General features: G+C 46.9%; 1 protein-coding gene and 1 non-coding gene across 2 annotated transcripts; both read right to left on the reverse strand.

The window, feature by feature from the left end:
- Positions 1 to 2,890: 2,890 nt before the first annotated feature.
- On the reverse strand, positions 2,891 to 2,962 carry TRNAA-AGC (transfer RNA alanine (anticodon AGC)). Its single transcript has one exon. It is a non-coding gene; the product is annotated as a tRNA-Ala (tRNA).
- A 371-nt stretch (positions 2,963 to 3,333) lies between these two features.
- On the reverse strand, positions 3,334 to 20,935 carry LOC130036620 (cytochrome P450 3A12-like). Its single transcript, XM_056128512.1, has 13 exons — positions 20,771 to 20,935; positions 17,312 to 17,405; positions 15,913 to 15,965; positions 14,304 to 14,403; positions 11,929 to 12,042; positions 11,605 to 11,693; positions 11,056 to 11,204; positions 9,604 to 9,731; positions 8,100 to 8,166; positions 6,365 to 6,525; positions 6,045 to 6,271; positions 5,641 to 5,803; positions 3,334 to 3,515 (listed from the first exon to the last, which is right to left on the reverse strand). Exons 1-13 carry the CDS (start codon positions 20,839 to 20,841, stop codon positions 3,441 to 3,443), a joined length of 1,491 nt encoding a protein of 496 aa, XP_055984487.1. The 5' UTR covers positions 20,842 to 20,935; the 3' UTR covers positions 3,334 to 3,440.
- Between the last annotated feature and the right edge of the window lie 230 nt (positions 20,936 to 21,165).

Genomic DNA, 21,165 nt, shown 5'->3' on the forward strand with positions numbered 1-21,165 from the left:
CAGGTATGAGCCGGCGGTGACGGGGCAACTGCAGTCTCATGAGAAGGGGGACGGTACTGGCTCGTCCTTCACACCCTACCGAGGTCACAAGTTGCCCCCCACAAGCGGCTCTCTGGCACAGCCATAACACCAGAAGCACAGAAACCAATCTTGTAATTATCTGGCTCTTTGCAGAAATCCAAAATCGCAAGGCCATTATTGTGGCCATGCGAGATTATATGATTCTCATAACCAGCTATAGAAAACAAAGTATTTCACAATGCCTTTTCAGCAATTCTGATTGTTGGGGGGAAATTCTAAACAATAATGGTGCATCTTTTGTCGAAATAATGAATGTAATCAATGTAGAGAATAGTTAAGTGGAAATTATCTGCCTCACAGGCATTGGGAGGGGTGGGGGGTATATTGGGGTTCTTGGTGGTGAAAAATGAGTACTGGTGAAGGGAGAGGTGTTTGATCATTGTGTGACCGAGACTTAAACCTGAGAGCTTAGTAACTTTTCCCACAGTGATTCAATAAATATAAGAAGAAAAAAATAAATAAAATTATGGAAAAAAAAACAAGAACGTACTTAGACAAAACTCATGCAACATCAAAGTGAGTAATCTTTTTTGCGTCAATGACATTCAGTCACTCTGCTTGACTCCAGACATTTCTGTTCTATGCTGGTGGAAAACACAAGATGGTCCTGAGAACAGTCACGTGGTTCATGGCCCCAAATGTGGGTCACTGAGGGGCCATGTGGGAGGTCTTCCCATGCTGTGCCCTGTGTCCTTCCTGACATGGTCAGTCTCTGCCCTCGTCCTCTCTGTGTGCCACTGTCTTGTGGCCTCACCTTTGGATGCGGTGGCGTCTGTTGGGGCCGGACTGCTCTGGGGTCGGGGCCTCTGCAGCTCTGGGGGGTTTTCAGGGTGATCCTGGGTCACCCGACTCTGCACAAACTTCTGACAACCTGCCAAACAGCTTTCCATCTCAGCTGCAGTGTCCAGGCATCGGCCCCAATTTTTATGCATCCTCACCACTGCCTCTTGTCCCAACACCTTTCTTAGTGGGCAACCCTATAGCTGAGAAGTGCTCAGGCTTTGGGACTTGGCTTTGGGTACCACACTGGGTAACAGTGTGAGAACATTCTAGACAGAGAAGAGAAGGCAAGACTGGGACTGGGACCTGGACAGGGGGTCAGTTGTGGTCTCCCTGGGGACCCCAGGGACATCCATGTTGCTGCTACCGACAATTTTCTACAGAACCCTGGCTCCTTTCAGGGAAAATGACACTTATTCTTATAGATCTTGCTTTTGTAAATGATATTGCTTCTTGTCGATCACGAGATGTGCTTATTGCTATTAACATGTAACCGGGGGCTGGATTGATAGCACCAGGCCTCAGGCACCAGCTGCTTCAAATCCTTGGCACCACAAACAGTCCCCCAGGTTCTGCCAAGGGTCACTCCAGAGCACAGAGTCAGAAGCAGTTCATGAACACCGCTGTGTGTGTAAAAATAAGTAAATAAATTAATTTTAAAATGTTCTAAGTCATTTCGGTGCCACCAAGTGGGGAATGTGTTTCTCTATCTACGCACTGACACTCATCTTCTGCATAGACACAAAACATGGGCTGACACTGGCACCGTCAATTCCCACCTGAACTCACGGTCTCATTCTCTTCCTGTCCCTGTTGCTTCCTTTCAGTCACAGCCATGAGGATCTGGCTTCATCTTTGCTATGAGGCAGGTTGGGTGCATCCCCGCTATAGGCTGCCCTTCCCCACTCACGGCTGCCTCTCTTGCCCTCCCTTGCTCCCCATCTGTCCAAAGCACTGGCCACTCTCGCCAGGCTGTCCTCTTGCGTGGACCCCAACTGCCTCACGTGAGCTCCCCCTCCCCATAGGACCAACCTCCCACCCAACTGCGCTCCAGCTTAAGCCACTGTTTCCCCCTGCTCTGTCTCTGTCTGCCCCCGCAGTGAGTGACTGCCCACCTTGAAAACATTGAAAATGATCATTTGCCTTCATTTGTCGATCTGAATTATCCAGAAAGAGAAGGAAAGGCAAAGGAGAGAGAGACAGAGGAAGAAGGAAGGATGGAGGGGAAGGAAGGGAAGGAACAGAAAGAAATAGCAAAAAACTCTCACCTGCTGGGACCACCTCAGATCAATGAGAGCTTCAGCCCTGGGGCCCAACCACAGACTTACAAACCTTTCACGACTCAAGTTTATTATGTTTAAATTTGGGGAATTAAGGATGGAGCACAAAGAGGTAAGAGAAATTGGTATTGGCCTATATATATCAGGGAGATGTGATTTTTAAAATATCCAATTAAAATTTAAAAATGCATGTGTCTCAGGTAATTGTTACAAAATATGCGAGTATTGGGGCTAGAGTAATGGTACAATGGGGAGGGTGTTTGCTTCGCATGCAGCCCACCTGGGTTTGATCCCCAGTATCCCATAGGGTGCCCCAAGCACCACCAGAAATAATTCCTGAGTGTAGAGCCAGGAGTAACCCCTGAGCTTTGCCAGGCATGATCCAAACTGCTGGAAAAAAAATTTAAAGATGTAGAAGTAAGCTATAATTATATATTATAGCAGTGAAAAAAGTCTCAATGGATTATTCTCACTTATCTTAATACCAAGTTTGAGTTCTGAAAAAGGTTCCACCTAATGATGTGGATTAAAAACAGAATCATGGACACCTGCTGGTTCATTTCTGTGACTTCTCTCTAGTGGACACAGAAAATTCTAGAAAAAGATGTTTGCTGACTTGCTAAATATTCTACATAAAACCTGCTATCACTCCTACAGACAGAACAATATTTTTGTGTTCATCAATGGTTTACTGTGTCTGGCATATCGAATACGTCACGGGGAGCTTGCCAGGCCCTGCCGTGAAGAAATGGAGATGCTGGGGATCAAACCCGGGACCTCATGCATGCTAAGCATGCGCTCTACCACTGAGCTACATCCCCACTGCTGGGCTGGAGCAATAGCACAGCGGGTAGGGCGTTCGCCTTACAAGCGGCCAACGTGGTCGACCCGAGTTCGATTCCTCCGCCCCTCTCGGAGAGCCCAGCAAGCTACCGAGAGTATTTGATATGCCAGACACAGTAACAACAAAGTCTCCAATGGAGACGTTACTGGGCCCGCTCGAGCAAATCGACGATCAACGGGAGGGCCTTTACCTTTACCTTTTTATCAATGGTTTGTTTTGTTTTTATAATAACTCTTGTGTCATTTTTGCTGAGTCTCCTCCTTTAGATCACTTAGACCATGTGACTCTCAATAGACAGCCATGAGTGAACACAAGTGCTAATAGACCCACCAAGTGCAGTCAGCTAAGTCAGTTTCATTACTATGATTTATTTAAAAATTCAAATGGACACTCTTGTTCTGGGATGCGGGTTTCTGGAAGAACAAAGTGCCAAGTCAGGTTCCACTCACGATCCTTCATCTGGGCTCAATCTTGAGAATGATGGGTTTCTCTGGTTGAATCAGTCCTTGTGTCCCTAATTTCACGGGAATCTGTAACAGTGAAACGATCAAAGGAGAACTGATGAAGGAAGCAACAAGAGCAAAACATTGAAGAAAAACATTGAAAACATTGAAAATGATCATTTGCCTTCATTTATATGTATTCTAAAACATATGTCAAGGTGGATGAATAAAAGTGTTAATCCATGCATCATTCAACAAAATATCTACTCAGCACCCATTCTGTTGTACTATAGGAAAAACTCACATTGGCTAGTAGTCATTCTTATTGAAATTTCGAACTAAAAGAAAATGCATGGGGCTGGAGCGATAGTACAGCGGGTAGGGCATTTGCCTTGCACGAAGCTAACCAGGGTTCTATTCCCAGCATCCCATATGGTCCCCCAAGCACTGCCAGGAGTAATTTCTGAGTGTATGAGTCAGGAGTAACCCCTGTGCATCATTGGGTGTGACCCAAGAAGCAATAAATAAATAAATATAAAAGAAAATGCATTTGGGCTAGAATGATAATACAGCAGGGAGGGCATTTGCCTGGCACAAGGCCAACCCAGGTTCGATCCCTGGCATCCCACCTGGTCCCCAAGCACCACCAGGAGCAATTCCTGAGTTTAAAACCAGGAGGAGTCCCTAAACATCACTGGGTGTGACCCAAAAAGCAAACAAGCAAACAAACAAAAAACCCAAAATGTTTATAATTTAGGCATTATGGCGACTTTAGTTTTAGGTACTTTTGTTCCTAGACATCTACCCTAGAACGTCATGATGCCAAACATGTGCTATGCTCCTGAGCTGAATCCGGCTCTGATGACAAAGCACTGTAAACCGCCACATAATCAGCTTTGTGGTGTTGGAAACTTGTAAGGTCATGATCCAGTTTTATGACCGGAAGATTCCTCAAAAACAATCTGTTTTCTAACAGCTCCTGAGGCTCAGATGTAGTATAAACACGGAACTTCTGGAGGCTTAAAATCAATGATAAAATAACTCCTTCAGGGTTTATGGGATAAAGCAGGGCCTTATTTAAAGCTCCTAAAAATAAGAGTTGGGTCTGGAACGATAGTACAGCAAGTAGGGTGCAGCCTTGCATGTGGTTGATCCGGATTTGATCCCCGGTATCCCATATGTCTCCCAAGCACCACCAGAAGTAATTTCTGAGCACAGAACCAGGAGTAACCCCGGAGCATCTCTGGGTGTGTCCCCAAAACAAAATAAATGAATAAAAATAAGTTAAAGACCTTCTTAGGAGGCTAGAAAACACACAAAGCCAAACTGGATGGTTTAATGACAGAGTTTTAAATTTGGTGGTACAAAAGATGCTGCCAGGCATCATGAACTGATGAAGAGGAGAGAATGGGGCTGAAGAATCAAACTAATGCTAGAAGGAGGAGAAGAGAATTCACAGTAGAGGATATTCCTGGCCTGTGGGAATCCTTCACACCTGGCAGAAATGCTTTATATCAATGTGGAGCTTTTAAGGTTAAACTGGGAAAATTATTTTTAAAAATATGAAATTACCTAGGGTTTTTTAATTTCAGATTTGGCAGGGGTGGGAGGCACAATAGGCCATGCTCAGGGGTCACTCCTGTCTCTGCACTCAAGAATTTCTCCTGGCAGTGTTTGGCAGGCCATATGGGATGTCAGGAATCGAACCCAGGTGAGTTGCATGCACAGTTAGCACCTTACCTGCTGTACTATCTCTCCGGCCCCTAGTTTCAGATTTTTAACAAGACTTTAGCCTCTGTTCAAGAGTTTCTGTAAGCTCTGGTGGAGAAGAAGATTCCTCACAAATCACAATATAGTGATTGCTGCCCCCTGTCTTTATGCAGAGCTGCTCTTCCTCCCAGAGAATTTGAAACTGAATTTAAAACTTGACTCAAGTTCCCAGGCTTGTGCATAATCGTGGCACACTAACCAAACAGATGCCAGATGATATACTTCAATTGGGCCTTTATGAAACCACAAAATAAGCACTTTAGTTCTACAGAGTCTGTTGATGATTCCAAATAAATTGGTTCACCGGTAGAATGTGCTTTTAAAGTAAAAATGATTATATCCATGTAAAAATGTATATATGTATACACATATCATTTAAAACTCTTAATAAATATTATTTATATTAGATAAGTAATATTATTTATATAAAAAATTCATTAACCTGTGTTTCTTTACAAGGTTTGAAGGTGAAGTTCTGCAGTGTTTTGATGAGAGCAAGTTTCATATTCACGAGAGCAAACCTCATGCCAATGCAGTTCCGGGGACCATTTCCAAAAGGCATGTAGACATAAGGATTGATTTTGTCCTTGTTCTCCTTACTGAACCTGATGGCAAATGTTGATGAAAATGTTAGTGAAATAAGAAACACACAAGAGCTCCGTGTTGGGGGTTCTCACTGAGATCCCTCAGTCAGTAGCACCCAGGAAACTTTTGAGGGTCACTCCTGAGACCCTCTCATGGCTGTTTTACTATGAAAACTGTAAACACCAGATCTGTTTACCACGACACTCAGGTCAGGATGCACCAAGCTGGCTGCCTTTGAGGAGGGGGGTAGCCAGGCTCTACCTTTCAGGACGGAACTCCTCAGGTTCTGTCCACAGTTCCGGGTCTTTATGAAGTACAAAGATGGGCATCATGACCACTGTGCCTTTGGGGATGAGCTGCCCATTGACCTCCACATCCTTCTTACAGACTCTCTCGAGTCGGCCAGCAATTGGATATAATCTGAGCGTTTCGTTCACCACCATGTCAAGGTATTCCATCTGAAGCAGGGCATCATAGGTGGGTGGTGCCTGGGAAGAAAGAGATTTGGAAACATGGGGTTCTGAGGTTAATTTTCACCCCATCTTTGTGATACTTTGAAAATGTTATATGGTTCCACTCACCTTATTGGGGAAAGTGGTATCAATCTCCTGCTGCAATTTCTGCTGGACGTCAGGGTGGATGGCCAGGCAATACATGAGGAATGAGAGAGTACTGCTGGTGGTCTCATAGCCAGCAAAGATAAAGATAATCGATTGGGCCACTAGCTCCATGTCAGTCAAAGCTAAAATTGGAACAAAAGCAGGTCATTGGAAAGCACCACTCTTTGAATGATGAGAATTCCAAATGCAACTCCCAGGTAAGTCTACAACAGTACCTCATGGTGTTTCACTAAAAAATTTTAAAAAAAGAAAAGAAAACTGCTATGTTTTTATTAGACAAAATAAAGAATATAACACAGATAAGAAAGTTTATAAAAATAAGTAATGGAAAAATCAACTCAAACAGCAGTGATGTGTCCTCTGATATCTATCTTAAATCAGAAGTGCTCAAAAATTGAATCTATGGGTCAGAATGATAGAACAGTGGGAAGAGCACTTGCTTTACAAGTAGCCAGCCAGGGCTTGATCTCCGGCATCCCACGTGGCCCCTTAGCCCACCAGGAGTGACCCCTGAGTGCAGAGCCAGGGGTAAGCCCTGAGCACTACTGGGCATGGATCCCAAACCAAAACAAAACAAAATTTGTCTGGATCCAGTTTCCTCTTCTCTCCTCCTCAGTCCTCCATGAATATGTAGGGCTCAGGGGTATAGGAGAATTCTCTGGACCTCCCATTCAATTTTGCTCTGAATCTAGAAGCATTGTAAAAAAATAGAGACCATGAAAAATATTTTAAACTGAGGCCAGAGAGATAGTACAGAGGGTAAGGCACTTCCCTTACACATAGCTGATCAGAGTTTTACCCCTAGCATTCCATATTTTCCCTTGAGCATTGCCAGAAGTAATTCCTGAGTGCAGAGATGGGAGTAACCCCCAACCATCACCCATGTGGCCCTAAACAAAAAATTTAAAGAAGGCCAACACAGGAGTCTTTGTTGCATGTTCAGTTGTGATGAGGGCCCTGATACAAATTGATAATTTGAACATCAAAATTAAGCCAGAGAATCAATGATGGACAGAGATCACTCGGATACACATGACTAAGGCAACAGAGGACCAAAACCCTCCTGTCCTTTACCACCAACACCCCAGGTGAAGCAATGGTGAACACCCCTAGAGAATCAACCATTCACATACGCAGTCACAACCAAACATTCTAGGAATGATCAAACTGGTGAGGAGAAGTTTGAAGAGCACCAGAATATTGGCACAGTCTGAAAGGCATGCCCCCTCCACAAGTTCTTTATTAACTGCAAAGTGAGAGTGAAGTGCGGTTGTATTAATTAAAATTACACTTCATACTAGATTGGAACGGAAACACAATTTTAGCCAGGAGTCCTGAGTTAAGATCACCAACATGGGAAAAAACACATTCAGGTGTGATGTGGGCAAATTTACAGCCGGGTTCTGATTCACCACTTGAATCAGAAGCTTGAGAAGTGTCTGTGCACACGCACTCCCCTGAGCATCCCAGCATGCTCTACAGAACCACCTGACTTTGCTCCTGGCTCCTGTCCTTCAAGCCCAGACAGAGTCGTGTGTGCCCACTGCCACAACATACTCTGTCCACTGATTCTATATGAGTTGGCACCTTTGGATTGGCAGGAATGCATGTCTCCTAGAAAAGTTCAATACATTTGCAGAATCACATCCACCTCCTCCCCTCCCTGCAGAGGGCCCTGGGCACTCTCCTCACTTACCTTTGTGGGTTTCCACTTCCTTGGAATTCTGGGAGTTGAGCATCAGCTGAAGGAGATCCACCCGGTGCTGGAAGCATAAGGAGACACTTAGGGGAGAGAATTCAATAACAAACCTTTATCCTAGATACAGCTCTGTCCAGCCCAGAAGTCTGAGCAGCACTGCGGAGTTCACAGAGCAGAATACCAACAGTTTGCAGAGGTGGTGGGGAAGGTGCAGAAATTGGACATCTATGCAATCTGCCTTTAACACTATTGTGATTACTGAAAATATGACTTATGTTGTTTTATTTTTTTAAAAAAAACAGGGGCTGGAGCGATAGTACAGCGGGCAGGGCGTTTGCCTTGCATGCAGCCGACCTGGGTTCGATCCCCAGCATCCCTGGTCCCCTGAGCACCACTAGGAGTAATTCTTGAGTGCAAAGCCAGGAATAACCCCTGTGTATCACCGGGTGTGAACCAAAAAGCCAAAATAAACAAACAAATAAACAGTTCGTGGAGAAATCTGACCAATCCGTCCAGCTTCTTCTTTGGTTGTTTCTCTCCCAGTCCTCAGCTCTCTGGCTTGTCTACACAGACCCTTGGCCAAAGAGTAGCCCTCTACCCCCCCCCCACCCACCCCCCCCCCCCCCGTCATCGCTGCTCTCAAGATGAAGCCTGGACTCCAATCCCTCTCTCTCTCTAGGAGTTCACCACCAGCCTTGAGGTGAGACTCCCCATGTGCCCCTCCCTCTTGGAACCCCACCCCCTCCTCACTGCCATCCTGGGGTGGGCAGCCCTCCCTCCCTCTGCAGAGGGGCTCCTGCTGCCTCAGGCTCAGGAAGGCCAATCTGGGTGAGAAAACTCCTGCCCACACTGACCATCAGAGGTTTCACTAGAACACACCCTACCAGGCAGCCTAAGCCTTCCAAGGGACAACCGGTTAGATAAGAGACTTGGGGCCAGAGAGATGGCTCAATGGGCTGAACAGGTGCTTTGCAAGCAGGAGGCCTGGGATCTATTTCCAGCAACACATTCCCATGGGATTCCCAGGAGAAACCCCCAAGAACTGAATGGAAATAGCCCCTTAGCACTACTTGGTATGCTCCATCCCCCCCACAAAAAATAAAGAAAGGGGGGAAAGAGAATGACTTGAAATTGAGATATTTATATATCTAAAGAGCTGAAATAATTAGAATACCAGGAAAATAATTTGGAGCAGTAATTTTTGTCCTTAATTCATTTTTTTCAAGGGAGATGATAAGATTTTGAATAAAAAATATCAATGTGATGACGTATTAATTGCATGCCCATTACTAGATTTTTACCATCATCTCTGACTCCATTTCTATGTTTCTTTAATGTCCCTTTTCTTCATTTCTCCCCAATGATAGCACTCCCTGAATACTCACAGTCTCTCCCTACTCAGAAACACTAAAGAGAAGTGCACAAGTCACTAAGCTCAGTTTACAATTCAACAATTTAGCAAGAAAGTGAACAGTCTCGTAAAAACACGCACAGATCTTACCTTCTCTTTATCTTTGAGACGATTTTCTTTCATCCTTTCTATAGATTTTTTGAAAAACGTAGTGACACCACTTGGAAACAGAGAGATGTCTGCTAGTTCACATAATGGTGTGAGGAATGGGAATAGTGCTGTAAAGAAAAGAGGGGAAGGAAAGCCCAATGAAGACATGAAATCGCACAGGAACAACAGCCATATTTTCTATCAATCAGAAGAGTGGCAAAATCACACAGAAGGCTCATCACAAGAGCAGTAAACTGATTCCTTGGAGTAACCAAAGAAATAATTAAATGGCTTGATTTTGTAGCCATTTTTCAATTGACTAGGATGTCTTCTATACCAGACCATAACCTGTGACTTTAATTAACCATGTTGTCAAAAAAACAGTCGTCAGTGAATTGGAGAGGTGCTCAGTGGGCAGAGCTCATACTTTGCATGCAAGGCGTGGGTTCCATCCTCAGCACCACACAGTTCCCTCAGCACCACAGAGAGAAACCCCTGAGCACTAAAAAGCAAACAACCCTTATGCACCACCAAACATGGCACCAAACCAGAACAAAGCAAGAGTAGCCAGGATAAAAACAAGAATGTGTATGTCCCTCGACCACAATGAACTAAAATTAGCAATCAATAATATGGAAAGTCACAATAAGTTAGAATTTGAAAACACACTCCCAGGCAAGAAATTGAAAGGAGGTTAATTGAAATTGAAAGGACAGTAGATACAAGGGCCAGGAGGATTGCCCCATAACTGGAAGCCTGCATCATGAGCGGAGGGGAGAAGGCAGATGGAACAGAGAAGGCATCACTAAGAAAATGATGGCTGGAGGAATCAGTCGGGATGGGAGATGTGTGCCAAAAGTAGACAATGGACCAAACATAATGATCTCTCAGTGTCTGTATTGCAAACCATAATACCCCAAAGTAGAGAGTATGGGGAATATTGTCTGCCATGGAAGCAGGGGGAGGGTGAGGAAGAGGGGTATACTGGGGATATTGGTGGTGGGGAATGTGCACTGATGGAGGGATGGGTGTTTGATTATTGTGTGATTGTAACCCAAACATGAAAGCTTGTAACTTTCTCACGGTGATTCAATAAAATTTAAAAATAAAATAATAAATAAATAAGAAAGGAGGTCTGGGGCCAGAGTGATAGTACAGCGGGGAGGGCGTTTGCACACGATCAAACCCGGGTCTGATCCCCGGAATCACATATAGACCCCCAAGCACCGCCCGGAATGATTCCTGAATGCAGTGCCAAGAGAAAACCCTGAGCATCACCATGTGTGACCAGAAAAAGAAATTTTCTCAACAGATTAAGAATGACTAAGATTTCCTCAACCTGGCAAAGGCCATCTATGAGGGAAGGAAGGGGGAGAGGGAGGGAGGAGGAAAAGGGAAGAAGGAATAAGTTAAGGACAAAGGAAAGACTTTTAAAAATAGTAGCAGACATACTCATTAAGAGCAGGAATGGGTCGAGGAAATTAAATCTCAAGAGCTTCTTGATATTTTCCACAAAGGGATCCTTAGGGTTGTTGAGGGAATCCACGTTTACTCCAAATGACGTGCTGGTGATCACATCCATGCTATAGGCCCCAAATACGCTGAGAGGAGAGGGGGAAAAAAACCAGGGGACATGAAATGAATTCCTCTCTGTGTCCATATCCAATATGTTCAGCAAGATTCAATTGTGTGTGAATTCCCATGCCCAATAAGACAGGTGAAGTGTCACAACTGTCAAAACCACCTGCTGCAATGTCACCCCACACTCACAGATGCTTATCCGGCCAGGAAGCAACTGGCTCAAAATCAAATCCAACCCAATTTTCTGTTAAAGGATGAAGACCCCCATTCACAGTTTGCCTGGACCAATGCCAGCACTGGACATCAGAGCCCCAGAGTGGAGTAGGGAAGCGGGGAAATCAGGCCTCTTCCTAGGGGTGTCCACTAGCCATCCCAGTCTATGCTCACGGCAGGTTCTTCCGCAGCCACATCCCTACTTACTCTTTCAAGTTCACAAACGTCCCCTGATCTGCATCCTTCCTCAGATTCGTCACCAATACATCTCCATACTGGGCAATGATGGGGAACATCTGCACAAAATACAACCACCAAATTAAAGGCAGAGACTCAAGGATGGTTCCCACAACTAGAGTACGTGTCCCCTGGAATGTCAATCTTACAGTGTTTCTTTGGGATACAAAGATAAAAGGACGTCAGATTCAGAAGAATACACCCAGGAAAGGAAACTATGACCTTATCTCCTACTGCTCCTACAGTCACGTCTGAATTTTTAATTAAAATTCCTTTAATTTCCTTGGTTCTTACCTCTTTGAGCTTTCCACTGGTGAAGGTTGGAGACAGCAATGACCGTATTCTCTTCCACTGCTCATCCTCAGACACAGAGACAGCATCTTTCATAAATCCCATAGGACCTATGGACTAGAGTCCAAATAAAAACCATTTTTCCTACATCAATATTTAAGGTCTCTGGGGCTGGAGCGATAGCACAGTGGGTACGGCGTTTGCCTTGCATGCAGCCGACCTGGGTTCGATTCCCAGCAGCCCATATGGTTCCCTGAGCACTGCCAGGAGTAATTCCTGAGTGCAGAGCCAGGAATAACCCCTGTGCATCGCCTGGTGTGACCCAAAAATAAAAAAAATATATTGAAGGTCTCAATAGACTTTGAACAATTGTCAAATCACTATCAGTCATTCAACGGATAATTGGTGATGCTCTACATATGTTCAGGTCTTTTTCTCAAAGCTTAATAGCTATTCTAAATATTTGTTTCTTAAACTTAGGGTGAAAAATACACAAGACACATTTCTAGCATCCTTTAAAATGACAGGGCCTGGCTCCTCTCTGGAAAGAAAGATGGCGGCCGCACGGGAGCCTTGTGGAAAGCAGGTTTGAGCCGGGCTCGGGGGAGCGGCGGGGACCTCATGGGAAGGGGGGCTTTGTGGGCCGTCCCCCACGCCCCACCGAGGTCGCCAGCTGCCCCCCACGAGCGGCTCTCCCGCACGGCCACGTCTCCAGGGCACAGAAACCAATCTCTTAACTAGCTAACTTTTAATAGAAATTCTTCCAGGGTCAATAAGTAAAATAGCAGAAATTCAAAACCGCGCGGACGCTATTGCGTCCGCGCAACATCATTTTATTCTTAAACCAAGTTGTAGAAAGCAAATCATTTCACAACGCTGTTTCAGCATGTCTGATTGGGGGGGGGGGTCGTAAACTCTAAACAATAATTGTGCATCTTCTATCGAAATAATCTATCTAGTCAAAGTAGATAGAGTATTAACTAGAACTCATCTGCCTCACAAAGAATTGGGAGGGGTGGGAGGTGGGGGTCTATTGGGGTTCGGGGTTAAAAATGAGTATTGGTAAAGGGAAATGTGTTCGGTATCTACATGACTGAGACCTAAACCCGAAAGCTCTGTAACTTTTCCCACAGTGATTCAATAAATAAATAAATTATAAAAAAAAAATGACAGGGCCTTTGGATTCAGAGCTATAGTACAGTGGATAGGGCACCAGACCTAGTTTCAATTCCCAGCACCTCATATGGACCCCTGATCACACCGCCAGGAGTGATCCCTGAGAGCAGAGCCCTGATCACCACCATGTGTGACACAAAACCCAAAACTGGGCTCATAAAATAAAATGACGGGGCTTGATAGTTTAGGCCTTAAAAGGCTTGCATGCTACTGACTCCACAAGCACTGCCACGAATGATCCCTGGGCACCATGAGGTGTGATCTCCAAAACCAAAATAATAACAATAGTAAGAGTAGAAATATGATGGTCCATATGACAAGGTGTTAGTTGTCAAAGATTGATGCATATCTATGCCCATCACAGGCAGTGCTTAATATGGCAAACAAAAAAATTTATTGTTTTGTTTTGGGAACACAGCCAGCCATGCTCAGGTGTTACTCCTGCCTCTGCGGAAGACCACATGGGATGCCAGGGATGGAACTTAGGTCAGCCATGTGCATGCAGCTATAAGAAAAGATGAAATCATGCAACTTGCTTCAAAGTGCTCAGAATTGGAGCCATTTAAGCAAACAAGTCAGAAGAAGAGGGACAGATACCCCATGGCCTTCCTCATCTGTAGTATGTAGAAAAATAAATGGACAGCACCAAGCAATAACAAACCCTTGGCCTTGGACACAAAGCAGAGGATTCCTAACAGAAGACAGGGGAGGATACGGGTAACTAGAAATTATACTGAGACATGGGTCAAGGGTCTTGGGCACTCTGGTGTTGGTGAAGTATGATAACTGTTAACATCAAAATCATAAATGTTATGGGGGGCAGGAATGATAGGACAGCGAGTAGGGTGCTTTCACGTGGACAACCCAGGAGTAATTCCTGAGTGCAAAGCCGGGTGTGGGATAAAGACACCCCAAAAATACTAATCATAAACTTTTATACTATTGTCAACATGTTATATAAACTATAATAATAAAAACAAATAAATTAAATAGTCTGACAAATAAATTAAACTGTCCCACGGTCAGTATCCTGCTTGAATAGTGAACTGCAGTTATTAGCAAGAGGTTATTAGCATTGGGTGAATTAAGGGTACATGACCTGGAACAAGAAGCCATCTGCGGGGTAACTTCCTGTGGTTCTCTAAGCATGTCAAAACTATACATTTAGTCAATAAATTAATGGGGACAGGGAGCATGCTTACCCGCCGGTTTGTGAAGAGAGAATAACATTCTTTCACTAGGATCGTCTTGATCATGTCTGGGTCAGTAACAGCCAACACGGGCTGTCTACCATCATAAATCCTGTGGTGAAAAAAAAAACTGATTACACTTAACATGCCTGTTTCTCTAGCCTGAGCCCAACTCTCATCCTGAGTTCACAGAATCCAAATTGCTAATGATGTAGCTTAGAAAGAACTTTGGGGCTTTGCCAAATCTAGGATGTGCGTACATAAAAGTTTTACAGTGTTATGTGTGTACATACAGCCCCTGGCCAGGAATAACTCCTGAGCATTTCCGGGTGTGACCCATAAAACTAATATGTGTGCATGTGTGTCTATATATATATATATAATATATATTCCTATATGAATATATATATGTATTCCTTCCCTTGGAATTATTTTGATATGTAAATCTCTAGTGGCCTCAGGCTCTATACTGCTCACCTGGAAGTGAAGCCCCCTGTAAGTCACAAGCTGATACTTTATAGGTGATACCCTCATACCCCATCTCCTGCGTCAAAAAACCTGTTAATATATACAGCCACCAGCGTGTAGTGACAATGATCTTAATGACATAGACTTACATCTTATTTGCCTCTATAAATCATCTGCATGGGCTAGAACAAAATGAAAGGGTTTCACCTGCTCTTTCTGGCACATCCCATGGGACTGTCTCTGTGGGTCTATGACAGTTAGAGCTGAAAAGATTGACAATTGCTCCTGCCAATTTTACATCACTTGTGCCCCGTTGGAAAGTCTGACTGGTCTCTTTAGCTCCATAAACTCATCCTCGTCCTAGGATATTTTCACGACTTTGACAGACATTCTAGGTTTAGGGCTGTAGGCCCATGAATCTGCCTTTGTAACAAATTCTCCAGTAGATGAGAACTGTTATCCAAAGAGAGAACTGGAGTCCAGGATGAAAGAGTGATTCCATCCTTGCTGGTACGGGTGTGCCAGCTCAGCAGAGAGCCCTGAGGTTTCTAAGGTCTTGGGAATGAAGAGGGGTGGGGACATAGAAACTCCATCTGCTCTGAAGGTCATGACCCAGGACCCCTTTGCTAATCAGAGGCCACAGCCCTCTGGGTCAGGGCGGTGCCAAGTCAGCAACACTGTGTGATCATTAACGAAAGTCTTGACCTCAACTGTTCTTAAACATCCAGGTCCACAGAGAAGGAAAATACACCCGAGAAAATTAATTTCCAATTCCATTTGTGTGTCAACCCAGCCCTTTCCCAAAGGATATGGCAAATCCAAAGTTGAAATAAATTGAGGATCTGGGGTTTTCACTCAGCGTGGGAGCGGGTGTTTCTGATCACACGTTAGAAGGATGTGAGTCAGAGGGACTGGTGTGTTTAAGGGGACTGAGGAACGACAAACAGAGAAGAGGAGGAACAGAAGGCACCCACCGAAAATGACATTAGAGGCCCAGGCCGCCAATATGGGGAGCCCAGTGACAGCCTGTCACTCTGCCTCAAGACTGAGTAGGAGACTAGAGAGACAGTCCCAGGTGACCTGGAGCTCCCCAACAGTCTCCGCTCCTCTGCTCACGGGGTCTCAACCCCAGACACATTTCCAGAATACTCACCCCCACATCTTCCCATACTTCTGAAAACATTTCATGTCAAAGTCCCAAAAACCCTGTGACAAGAAACAAACTTGTATGAGTCGTGAAAAGCAGTGCTGTGCCCTGGCCTTTCCCTGCCAGGCTCCTGTCAGCCTTGTCTCCCCCCTGCAGGCCCGCCCAGCCCTGTCTGATGCCCACTAGCCTCAGGCTTTGCCCTCCATTACTTGATTTCCACTTGTGAACCTCTTGAAATAGCCCAGTGGCCCACAGGGGTCTATACAGCCCCTGGCCAGAAACACTTCTTAAAAGAATTGAGCCAGTCTGTAAAGAGAACAGGGCCAGCCCAGGGCAAGCAGCCCTGTAGCTCAAGGAGGCCCTTACTCAGAGGCATCTTGGGGGAAGCAGAGAACACAGGGGAGACGTTTGAGAGGGAGCACCAGTCAGTCTGGAATGTTCTGTGAATCTGTAGGTATCTGATGGCCTGCCTCCCCTCCACCTCCCATCTCCCTGTCAGACTTTGACTGCATTTGGAAATCCTAGCTTGTGGGCAGGAGTGCTAGGACAGTGCGTGAGGCATTGGCCTGGTGTGTGGCTGACCCCAGTTCAGTCTCAGCACCACACAAGCCCCGCCAGGAGTGAGCCTCTGAGTGCAGAGCTTGGGGCAAACCCTGGACCCACCCACGTGTGGCTCAAACACAGCTACAACAACAAAAAAAAGGTTTTCATCTGAAAAATTAAAATCCTCCTTTAGGATGGGAGAGATAGCTCAAGGTGCTGGGCACACACCTGGAATATAGGATATCCCGGTTTCATCCCCTGCACTGCCAGGAGTAACCCCTGAGCATTGAGCCTAGAGTAGCCTCTGAGCACTGCTGAATGTGGCTCTAAAACATAAAATTAATTAAAAGAATTGCCAAGCGGCGAAGGAGCCAAAGTCCACGGATGCGCATCGTCTTGTCACAGTGACCCTGGTCAACTCCTGAGCATAGCCCAGAGGCGCCTCCTTTGAAGGCAGAGAAGTGAGACTGAAAGATGATCCCATTCTCAGACCCCCAGAGGACCCGCAGGGGTGGGGCCTGCAAGGCCAGCAGTTCCGGGAAGTCCAGGACATGGTTACAGTCCTGCAGGGGCACTTGGGCTGCTGATGACTGAAATGCAAAGCACATGCTCCCCACGGAAGTCTGGGTGCAGTGGACAGTGGGGATCCAGGCCCTGGACCCACACTTCTCCCCAGCACTAAAGACAGGACGCCAAACCCAAGGCCACCGTTGGTGGCCGCAGAGGCTTTGAGGAAACTTGGCTAAGACACTGTTTCCAGAAAGCGTGACACCCCACAACTTCCTCCAGAGGGCACCTCTGACACGGGCTAAGCCAGGCCAGCAGCCCTGAGAACAGAAGAGGGAGCTCAAAGCACACTCACATGGCGGTAGGCCAGAACTGTTCCCAAAAAGGGCAGTGGTGTCGGTCCTGGAATTCCCAGCTTCTTAAAAGTTCTATGTGTGTAGGTCCCATATCTACAAGGGAAAGAGAAGGTGAATTGTGAAACTGGGCTGGTCAGTTGCCATCTGGGAGGTCAAGCGAAGGAGGTTCACATAGGCAACGAATGACTCCCACAACTCCAAAAGCAACAGTCAGGATCAATGATCTGCTCCGTTCCCGCCTCCACCAAGACGAACTTGGACAGTTGATGAAAGCAGCTGGAGGCTAGAGCGAATTTCTTATCGACAATTCTGAAGTTCAATTCCCAGGAGAGGTTTAGGCAGAAATTCTTCCAGAGAACTCAGTTGTATCTATTGGGGAATCTGACTTTTCTACCATTGCGGTCTCAGTCAAGGAACGGGGACTTGCTCCCAGTGGGTGGGGGGTTTTGTTTCTGAGAGTTCTTGAGAGCTGCCCAAGTCATCTCTGTTGACTCATGGACACCTGTGCTCTCCCCCACCCTTGGGCCCTGCTCCTTTTTTTTTTTTTATTAGTGAGACACCATGAGGTACAGATATAGACTTACAAATTTTGTGCTTGGGTTTCAGTTATACAATGATCAAGTACCCATCCTTCCACCAGTGTCCATTTCCCACCACCACGGATCCCAGTATCCCTCCCACCCCCACCCCACCCCCCCATCCCCTGTGGAAGGGCATTCCCCTCTGTTCTCTCTCTCCTTTTGGGTGTTGTGGTTTGCAAAAGAGGCATTGAGTGGCCATCATGTTTGGTCTATAGTCTACTTTCAGCATGCTTCTCCCATCCTGGGAGGATCCTCCCAACACCCTTTATTTGGTGCTCCCTTCTCTATCTGAGCTGCCTTTTCCCCTAGCATGTGTGGCTGGCCTCCAAGCCATGGCCTGCTCCTTTTTTTGCACAGACTGAAAACTGGGCTGAGACATCCTTGTACTGCTGGAAACGCGAGCACCTTTCCGCTCCACCCACATCTGTATTGGCAGCAGTGAGGCTGCTTTCAGCTGAAAAAGGAAGACGCACACTGTGGTGAAGGAACTCATGACTGAAGAATCTATTTCTGGAGTTTTCTTCCCTTCAGGTATGCAGCCCAGCTGACGCAGTGTTGGATACACAGAGCCCTGTAAGATGATCGCTCTGTTTTTTGGTTTTCTGCATCAAAACCCATTCAAGCTGTAACTTTCCATGTCTGTTCTGCCACTTCACCTCCTGGACCATCTGTGGAACATGGGGTCTGGATACCCACATGCCTTCCCACTCCTTTGTCTGAGAAGTGGCAGCGTGGAGGGAAAATGAAGGAGTCAGGCCCGACATGAGGCATGATTGTCAGGCCTGCAAGGCTGAGCCCATGGAGGCAAACTAGCAAAGACTTCTGAGAGCTGTGGGGTCCAGGAAGTGTTCAACAGGCCCCACGAGTGTGGGGCAGTGAGTATGACGGGGTCGACAGGTCCCAAGAGTGCTTGCAGCAAAAAGATAGGAGGTTTCTGATTCCCAGGCACTAGATACATGTACATGAAATTATAGAAGGAAACATGAACACTCGAGAGTTAAGTAGAGCCTCATTTTTCTTCCTTGGAGTTTAGTCTGTAAGTTGTTTCCAGTCCCAGAAAGTCTGTACAAATCCTGCCTATTTTGCAATAGGTGATCAAATCATGCTGAAAGCTGCCCCTAAGGATTCTGGCTTAGAGACACAGCAGGGCCACCTAGGCCAGGCTCTTTCTCCTGAACTACAGGGAGGCACATGACCACTGCCCACCTGGGCCAGCCCTGTGCCTTCCAGCCCCGCTCTCCATGAAGCAGTCAGTTCACTGTCTGATGCCATCGCCAAGGTCAAGCTTTGACACTTGGACTGTGTCTCAGAAACTCTCTGGAGATGCTCATAATTGAGCACTTGTTCCCAGGGGCAGACCCAGATGCCCTTGAGCTCATGTGACCCCACGCAAAGTCAGGGGGATGCTCTGGTTTCTGTCCATCCCCACCTGGGAGATTAAGGCTGCCTTGTGATCAGGGGGTCCCAATTCTCCCAGCGGATCTGAGCAGGGGCCTGTGTCGTGCCCCTCGTGGCTGCGCCTGTGCCTTCTGGGGCTCCAGGTGCTGTGTGTGGCCTGACCCTAGAGGACCAACCCCACCTAGACCACACAGTGTCACCGAGCCGGTCCCCATGCCCAGGGAGACCAGGACGGGTGGCATCTCTGGGTCCCACTGTGCAGAACCCTCCCTGCCCCCAGACCTGAGCACCTGGCCCCTGCTCTCCCTCACTCACCCATGCCGGGAGATCAGAGGGTCCTGCAGGCAGGTGCAATCAGAATCACGTCCACCATCTATGTCTAAGGCAGAGTCGCACCAGACTCCCATCCCAACTCTGTTCTAGAAGGTTCTGTCACCCACGCACCTGTGTGCTCTCAAATCTGACCAGCAGCCCTCTTTACCCTGCAGTAGGAAAGCCAGTCTGAGGCCAAATAGAATGAACCTAAACCATGTCAAACATTTGGAAACGTCATTCCTCAAAACCTCTGCTGCTACACTTCCCTCACCCCTGAACGGTTCTTTCAAACACTCAAAAGAACTTGATAATTTCTGTGTTCCTGTGCTCAGGATGTCCCCCTCCTAATGACCATGACATTAAAATCAAAGTCAAGGTGACACCCAGGGACATTCTGCAGCCACAGGTCAGGTCTCCAAAGCAGGACCTGCCTGGGGTCATTCTGCATGGCACTGTGGGAGAAAGGATTCTAACTCGCAATTGTTTCCCAGGGCCTGTGGCTTTGCAGCTGACCAGCCGATCCCATGGAGGGCATCAGTCTCTGCTGACCCGACCCTCCTGGGCATGCAAGGGACAGGGAGAGAAAGGGGAAGAGTCTCAACATTCCCCTCGTTTCCTTTACTCTGGAACTCTCACTCAGGGCCTGGTTGTGTGGTGAGTCTCTGTAGGGGTTCCCACAGAGGGGCACATGGAGAAGGCTGAGGCAAGTCTAAGGGAAGGAGGAGCGACGTCCTGTTCCCCTCCAGACTTGGTGCTCCCGTGTTCCCCGTGCTGGACAGCGCTGGGGAGGGGGGAGCACCCGAGTGACAATCTGGTGAAGGAGAAGAAAATAGGCTCCACATCTCCAGGATTCTCTTGCCTGCAGGACTCTCAGAGCTTGGGGGTGGTGGGGACCCCTCACAGCATGGGGCCAGGTGGTTTGAGTCTGCTGGATTCAACTGAGTCTTTGCTAGTTGCCATCAGACCAGCCCCAGAACAGAGGAACCTGTGCAAAGAGCCGCAGACAGAGGGGCCGGGTGTGGCCGGGGCTTCCACGCACCCCCACCATCTGCTTAGGCATTTCTCCTCCAGGACCCCCTTGCCCTCTCAAGCAGAGACAGGAAATGAGAGCTGACTAGCACCCTGAGTCCAGGGAGCCGGGGGAGCAACTGGGCCCACACTTACATGTAGAGGAGCACCAGGCTGGCAGCCAGCAGAAGCCACGTTTCCACGGAGAAGTTTGGGATGAGGTCCATGGTGGTTCCGTCTGCGGGCACTGTGCTACTGCTTTCCCTTTCCAGCTGTGCGGAGGGCCTGGGCTGGCCTGGCCTGTTCCCTCCAGCCCAGAATGATTCACCAGGCGAGATTTTATGAGCTGGGAAAGGGGCGGGACTCGGGCCGGCTGCCAGGGAAAGGCCACGTGCCCCAGGCTGGTCGGGAGAACCTCTGGCTGCTGTTGCAAATCAATAGTTAAACTATCTCAGGAATATTATCAGATAGCCCAAAGGTTAGAGAAACCCAGTAGCACTGGACTTAAATCTCTTCTAATCTGCCCTGTCTCCATTGCTGCCTGCCCTCCA

The sequence above is a fragment of the Sorex fumeus genome, unplaced genomic scaffold (assembly GCF_029834395.1).
Source record: "Sorex fumeus unplaced genomic scaffold, SorFum_2.1 ptg000064l, whole genome shotgun sequence".
NCBI lineage: Eukaryota > Metazoa > Chordata > Mammalia > Eulipotyphla > Soricidae > Sorex > Sorex fumeus.

Excerpts from the sequence above, each read along its gene's own strand:
- LOC130036620 (XM_056128512.1), bottom strand. The coding sequence starts at position 20,841 with ATGGACCTCATCCCAAACTTCTCCGTGGAAACGTGGCTTCTGCTGGCT. Across the intron at positions 15,966-17,311 it reads CAGTTCTGGCCTACCGCCAT|GGTTTTTGGGACTTTGACAT; the intron begins GTGAGTGTGCTT and ends TTCTTGTCACAG. Across the intron at positions 11,205-11,604 it reads ACGTTTGTGAACTTGAAAGA|CGTATTTGGGGCCTATAGCA; the intron begins GTAAGTAGGGAT and ends CTCTCCTCTCAG.